At 47.7% G+C, this 7,683-nt stretch overlaps 1 protein-coding gene across 2 annotated transcripts in view; it reads right to left on the bottom strand.

Annotated features, from left to right (window-relative positions):
• Positions 1-4,160, bottom strand: part of celsr2 (cadherin, EGF LAG seven-pass G-type receptor 2) — a 59,065-nt gene extending 54,905 nt beyond the window's left edge. For both annotated transcript variants that reach the window (XM_031873155.1, XM_031873246.1), the window contains exon 1: positions 377-4,160. In XM_031873155.1, the coding sequence (XP_031729015.1) occupies positions 377-3,917 (3,541 nt within the window). In that variant the 5' untranslated portion in view covers positions 3,918-4,160. The remainder of the gene's footprint in view (positions 1-376) is intronic.
• Between the last annotated feature and the right edge of the window lie 3,523 nt (positions 4,161-7,683).

The raw sequence follows: 7,683 nt of genomic DNA, 5'->3' as shown, positions 1-7,683 counted from the left end.
ACACACACACACACACACACACACAAGCATTAACCAAATGAAACTATTTACCCGAACAGGCTTTGAATGCTTAAATATATCTTTGTGACTTGGTGCTCTAAGTGATTTTTTGGACGGGGGGAATGTGGAGTGGCTTACAAATATCCTGCAGTGAAAATTAATCCTCCCTCATGAATATTATTATTATTATAGGGAAATCAATCGGGAACACTGAAGCCAAGAAAGACATAGTTAAGTCGCAATCACTTCCATTATCCGGTAAAGTGAAGCGGAAATGTAAATGAAGAGACAGTACATGTTAATGGGAATACAGTAGGAACACACCTTCTCCTGTCACTGGGTGGAGCAATAACAAAGAGTTATCCAACAGTCTCACCTGACACTGAGATCCTCATGGAGGCCTCCAGGGGCCGGTTGTTATCCAGGGCCGGGCTCAGCTGGATCTCTCCCGTGCTTTGGTTCAGGAGGACCAAGTTCAGCTCGTTTCCCACCTCGAAGCTGTAGTGGAGCTGGTCCGAGACGTCGGGGTCGTGTGCGGGGATGCGTCCGATCACTCCAGTGGGGAAGCTGCTCGATTTGTCCGTCACGTAGTTGTTGAAGATGATCTGGAAGTTTTTCAGCATGGGAACGTTGTCGTTCTTGTCGACAAGTTTGATGTGGACTGTGGCGCGGCTGACCAGAGGCGCAGAGGTGGCCTGGACCACAATTACATACTCAGATATTGTCTCATAGTCCAGGTCTATCAATGCAGTCAGTTCTCCAGAGAAGATGTCCAGCTGGAACACCTCTGGGATGTTTCCCTCCACTATCTGGTACATAATCTGTGCATTGCTGCCTTCGTCTGGATCTGTGGCTAATACGTGTGCAACCATAACGCCTATGGGGCTGTTCTCCTCCACCATGATGTCAAACTCATCTTTCTCAAACACAGGGGGGTTGTCATTCACATCTAGGATTGTTACTTGGATGTTAACGGCTGTTTTCAGAGCAGGAACCCCTTTATCTACAGCAAACGCCTGCAGGCTGTAAACGGGCACGTTCTCTCTGTCTAATCTGCGCAGTGTGCGAACAATGCCAGAGGTGGATTCAATTATGAAATCGCCTTCGCCATCCTCACCCCCCTGGAAGGTGTAGAAGACGCGGCCATTGAGCCCAGAGTCTCTATCAGTGGCAGAGACCTGGACCACGCTGGTGAACACCGGCACATCCTCCATGACGGAGCCCACATAGCGGTCTCTGAGGAAGCGGGGCGAGTTGTCGTTGACGTCGTTCACCAGTATCTCCAGGTAGGTGGTATCGGACTTCTGTGGGATGCCGTTATCTCGAGCAGTGATGGCTAGCGTATAGGAGACCTGGTCCTCATAGTCCAGCTCCATCTGTGTGGTGACAGCTCCCGTGTCGGAGTCGATGTCAAACTGAGGCATGCTGTCATCCATGTAGTAGGTGATGCGTGCGTTCTCGCCTGTATCTTCATCCGTGGCACTTATTAACACAACAGTGGTGCCGACAGGCCTGTCTTCGTTGATGTTGACGGTGTAATGTGAGCTCTGAAACACAGGTCGGTGTGTGTTGGCGTCAGTGACGTTGACAAACACTTTAGCGGTGTCAAGGCGCGTGCCGTCACTCGCAGTGACAGTCAGGGCAAACTGCCGTTCTAGTTTGTAGTCTAAAGGCAGCGCCAGCGTGATGAGCCCCCCTCCACTCTGACTAGTGATGGAGAATCTGTTGCGGGTGTTTCCGCTGGATATCTGATAGGTCACCACACTGTTGATGTCCTGGTCCACAGCTGAAACTGTCACCACGCTGGTCCCCACGGTTGCATCTTCATTAAGCCGCATGTAATATGCCTTCTGAGTGAACTCTGGGTTGTTGTCGTTGACGTCTAGAATGGTCATGCTGATGCTGGCAGAGGAGGACATGATAGGGTAGCCGTGATCTCGGGCCTCCACTCCAAAGTTGTAAAAATCGACACTCTCCCTGTCCAGCTCGGCTGCCACTACAATCCACCCCGTGCTGTTGTTGATGGAGAAGGGGAATTTTGGGGTGGTTTCAGTGAGGTGATACTCTAGCCTGGAATTGTCGCCAGAGTCTGCATCCACGGCTTGGATGTGGATGATGGAGTAGCCCAGCGGCACGTTCTCCAGCACGGTGGCCTGGAATGGAGTGCTGACAAAAATGGGGGCGTTGTCGTTGACATCCAGCACCTGCACCGTAACCAGGCCACTGATGTTGGAGAGCGGGGGGCGTCCCCCATCCTGAGCCCTGATTCTTAGAGTGTATTCTTTGTTCGCCTCGTAATCCAGGTGACTCACCAGGTCTATGTTACCTGTCTGAGCATCAATATAAAACTGTCCCCGGGTGTTTCCGCTCATGATGCTGAAGTGAACGACGGCGTTGCTCCCTCTGTCCCGGTCTGTGGCGGTGACCTGTAGGATCTCTGTGTTAGGGGTCATGTCCTCTGGCACCCGGACCACATAGCGTTTCTCACTAAACTGGGGAGCATTATCGTTGTCATCCTCAACCACAATGTTAACAGTAGCTGTGGCGCTGCGGGGCCCGGGGTCACGTCCTTGGTCATTTGCCTCAACTAGCAGCATATAGGCTTCCACCTCCTCTCTGTCTACCAGGCCTTTGGTGCGGATTACACCAGACCTCGAATCAATCTCAAACACATCATTGGACCCATTGCTGTTGATGATGCGGTAAAGGATGTTACCATTAACAGGTGCGTCCCCATCCGTGGCCCTCACAGTTAACACCTCGTAGCTTATTTCTAGATTCTCCCTGATGCTTTCCTTGTAGTCCTGCTGCTCAAACACGGGGTCATGATCATTGGTGTCTCTGACTGTGATAGTGAGGGTGGCCATGGCCGTGCGACGGGGCGTGCCGTGGTCGACTGCGGTCACCCGGAACACATGGGTGTCTTTAGTCTCCCGGTCCAGCACCTCTACTGTGAACACGGCACCGTTGGCCGGGTCCACAGCAAAGAGATTGTTGGAGCGGCTATCAAAGAGAGCTTCTATAAAATACTCCAGCCTTCCCGCCTCCCCTTCATCCACATCTACTGCTTTCAGAACAACAACCGAAGTCCCAGCTGGCTTATTCTCTGCCACAGACACTTGGTACATAGGAGGTTGAAACTGAGGGCTGCTGTTGACACTTCTCCTCCTCCTGCTCACAATCCCTGAATCAGACCGAGCTGCCTTTTCCAACAGCGTCCCTAAGTGGCCCTGCCTGAAGGGGCCCTGCCCCACACGCCAGTGGACAGAGATGGGGTTGACTTTAGCGCTCAGTCCCTCTCCTGTGAGCACATCACAGAGCAGGTCCAGCTCCACGAGTGTGTCCTGCCCCCAGCACAGCGTCTGGGACACAAACAAGTCCCCCTCAGAGAAGTAAAAGTCCCGACTGTTGGTGACTTTGCAGCGGATCGGGGCTCCGGGTAGCAGACCCCCCACTGCAAATAAAGCAGAGCCTGCTTGGTGGCACTCTGTGCGTTGGTGGCTGTGGGTGCTCAACAAACTGAGCACCTCCATGTCCCACTGAGGTTTTCTTTTACGCTTGTTTGAACAGTTCCTACCGTGAACATGCACGTCGTACTGGCTGGTGAGGAGATGCCTGTAGCCAGAGTCCGTGCAGTCAGCCACGGTGTACACGGTGAAGGGGTTGGAGCGCAGCGAGGCGCACTTTACCGAGTCCGAAACAAACACAATGCCCGCCGCTGCGTCTGTCCCCAGAAAGCGCTCTGTGAATTTGGGAGCGAGTACCTGATCCAAAGCGCACCGTGCGCCCCGCTCCGCGCCGGCCACCACCGTCCTTGGCCCCACATCCTCACTGATGTGAACAGTGTAACAACGCGCCAGCGACACCAGTTTACACCACCAGAAAATCAACAACAAATCCCATTTAACGAAGTGCATCGCTCCTCAGTTTGTGTTCTACCGGGTCTCCGAGTGGGAATCTCTGCAGCTCCCTATTCCGTTAAACTTTCCGCCTGTGAGTTTCCCTTTGTTGCAGAGGAGCCATGCTCTCAGCGGGCGCACTTCTCTCCGGTCACTCCGGCTGATTTGAAGAGGTAGACCCGCAGTAACCTTGTCCGGAGCGGCTCTCACTCACTCACTCACGCCGGCAGCAAAAACAGCAGCAGCAGCACCTCCACTCGATCCGCGTAACTCCGCTTGAATGGTGAAAATGGCTCCAGCTCCCCCTGCGCCTCAAGGCTCCTCATTATCATAAACCTGTGTGTGTGTGTGTGTGTGTGTGTGTGTGAGAGAGATAGAGAGAGAGAGGGAGAGCGAGAGAGAAAGAGAGAGAGAGAAACAGGTCTCAGGGGTCTAAGGAATTGACAATTGATACCCTGATAAATGGTAACTTCCTAAAAGCTTCAATCATGAACCGAAAACAACAAAAACAAGACTTTCATATAGTTCACTTGACATCATTGTATGTAAATATGTTATTGCTTGCCACGTTTGAATAATTTAGCTGTATGTACTGCCAGTGTTATCTTTACATTATTTAAGTTTTTAATAGTCTAAGAAAATACAACACTTTGAATGGCCAAGAGAGAGCTCTGTGGTAGCACATAACAACCCCAAACCAATATGATTTCATCGGTAACAAGATGTTCACATATACTTTAGCCACCACCTCTCACAAAGGGTTTACTCATTAACTGGCAGACATTCCTCAAATGGTAGGTGGGTAGCGCTTTAACCCAGCATAATGAGAGGCAGGTTGTTCTTTCACCAGATGACCAGCGTTCAGAAACCTTCGAAAAAAGGACAATTTACACTTAGTCCACGAATTTCTACTATTTTGAGTTCATCAGTTGTTTTCAGATCACTTTTCCGTTTTAAAAACGGGAGCTGTAAACATTATACGATCAACTCTGTTAGAGTAAGATACATATGGAATAAAACATATAACTGCATTTAGATTGAATACAGACAAGTGAAATCTTTGATAAAGACCGTGAAACTTGGAGCTTGGCTGATGTGCTGAACGTCACTGACACCTGGTGGACAAACGGCAGTCACGCAGTTTGAGTCATTATTCGTGCTTTTCATCGTCTCTCAGGGGTGCCCAATACGGGTAGAGTAGTGCGGGTAGATCGCATGCCATTCAAAAAAAATTAGATGTCCACATGGCATTTCCCACTTGATTTTCTAACACACAGGTCACCGCGTATGCGCGGTTAACCGCGCGAGCTATTGCAAAACTCCGGCGAGCTAATTAGTTAGCCTTCCAATTTATTTCTACTAAAGAAGCTAAAGCTGCAGCGCCATGATTTGGAAAACTTCCAAAACCTCGCGTCAGAACTGGAGACTCAACGGAAGGCGTGTGCGTAACTCGACAGTGCGCGCTACACAGAGCAGATTGAGAAGTGTCTGTCAGAGTTTGACAAACGCTTTCGAGACTTTGCTTTACTCGAGCCAGTTGCTACACTTATGTGCTGCACATTTCGGGAAGATATTGAGGTTGATTTACTCGCATCAAAAATTGCAACGCTGTTTCACCTGAACTCGTCTGGAGTGGAGGATGAGATTTTGACACTGCAAGCTGACATTCAGCTGAAGTCCATGGCTCATGGACAGTTTTCTCACAGAGGAAAAGTACCCAAACATGAGGAAATGTGATCCCTTTTTGACTGCATTATTCGGCTCTACTCATTTATGTGAGTCAGCCTTTTCCCACATGAAGAACATTAAGTCCAAACACCATGACTGATGATCATTTGAAGTCTGCTTGAGGCGGGCTACTAGCAGCTACTGTCCGGACTATGCAACTCTGGCCAATTCCATTCAGTGCAAGTCATCAGAGTAAGGTAATGACCAAAAATGTACAGAATTGTATTGTGCCATAAGGGTTCATGCAGTTATGCAAGGTACGCCAACATATATTGTAAATATAAAGTATATGTGTATATATATATATAAATAAATAGATATTCAGCATTTTTAATGTAGGTAGATCATTTTGACTTGGTCATTTTAAAAGTAGCTCGCAAGCTGAAAAAGTGTGGGCACCCCTGGAACTGTCTGAGAAGTTCGAGGGAGGGCAGAGACTTTGTAGTGGTTTGGTGGTTTTGCCCGTCCTGGCTCTCTGTCCTTCTCTCCAGCCCCTGCCCACTCCCCAGACCTGCCAGTCCTGGTCACATGACATCCCCTCCCACCTACACACCTGTTCCCACTTTCCTCATCAGACCTGTAGTTTCTAGAAAACACACCTAAAAGATTTTACTCTACTATATTTTTGGAGTTTTACGACAAGTAATTGTTCTTTCTATACAAGAAACATTTCACCAACAAATACCACACTTATGATTGCAAATTAGTTTGAAATAACATGACATACATCACAAAAAACATAATAAATAGGAGAACTGAAGCCACCGGGAGATAATTGACAGACTTATACAGGGAGACAGGTTGTTAAATCAGGAGAAACTTAATTTACAGTGAACAAATACATTTATTAAATTGTTCAAAGTAAAGTAAAAATTTTGGAGAGTCGACACTGGTGGGGGTGTTGAAGACAGTAGGGGCAGGCTGAAGATCTAGATGATGGCATGTTTGAGTGGGACTGCCCTCAGTGGAAGAAACCTTGAGCACCGGATGTGATGATGAATGGGGAGGAGGGTCACATCTGTTTGTACTGAAATGACAGCTGACTGCACAGAAGAGAACAGGTCTTTAAAGTTTGACGGGAAATATATGATTGGCTGAGGGAGGCCGTGGCGAAATCGCCCACTGTCAACTGATAGAGTAGGAGCCAGAGAGCGAGAGCCAGAGAGATGAGTGAGTGAATGAGAGCATAACAAGTCTTTCGTAATGTAGGAAGTTAGAGTAAATCCCCAAACTTTACATAGTTAATTCATTTACAACTGTATGATTATAAATACTATATTTCAAAATATCACTCCTCTAAGCAAAGCTCTCTAAGTTGTACTGTACTTAACTCTCAGTAAATAATCAATGCTAACAATTTGACATTCAAGGAGGGATTTGGTAATCCTTAAATTATTATAGTGGCACCAAACATACTAAGCTAAATTACGAAAAGTGCTAACGGACAAAATCCATTCTGAATCCAATGTTACAGGTCAGATATGCTACTGGTTTACACGACAGGAGTTTGGTGAGAGTATATTACCCCATCATCCTACATCGGACACCAGAAGTACCCTAACGCATGTTGGCATATGATTTGAAGACTGGCCATCCCCTTTTTTGATACTATTGAAACAACAGCCCAACACAGCGACATGTCACCGTGGAGGACTCTCACTCAGGAGATACGTGACTGCCTCTCCCCGACAGTTCACGCTCACTGTCACGATCAGGGCAACCAGGGATATTACTCTTGCATATGTCACAACTACGTTAGAGGCACGACCAGCGTCCAGATATAACAATGATCCATAGAAGCCTGTGAGAGCATGAGAGCATAAAAACACTGTCCTAATGTCGGAGGTTAGAGTAAATCCCAACATCTTACATAGTTAGTTAATTATTTTACAACTGTATGATTATAAATACTATATTTCAAAATATCCCTCCTATAAGCAAAGCTATCTAAGTTGTACTGTACTTGACTCTCAGTAAATAACTAATGTTAACAATTTGATATTCGAGGGATTTGGTAATCCTTAAATCATCATGGTGGTACCAAACATCCTGAGCC

This window comes from Anarrhichthys ocellatus, unplaced genomic scaffold (assembly GCF_004355925.1).
Source record: "Anarrhichthys ocellatus isolate YVR2014 unplaced genomic scaffold, GSC_Weel_1.0 scaffold1, whole genome shotgun sequence".
Lineage (NCBI taxonomy): Eukaryota > Metazoa > Chordata > Actinopteri > Perciformes > Anarhichadidae > Anarrhichthys > Anarrhichthys ocellatus.
Note: the sequence above shows the minus strand (reverse complement) of the source record. Positions and strands in the feature narration are given on the sequence as shown.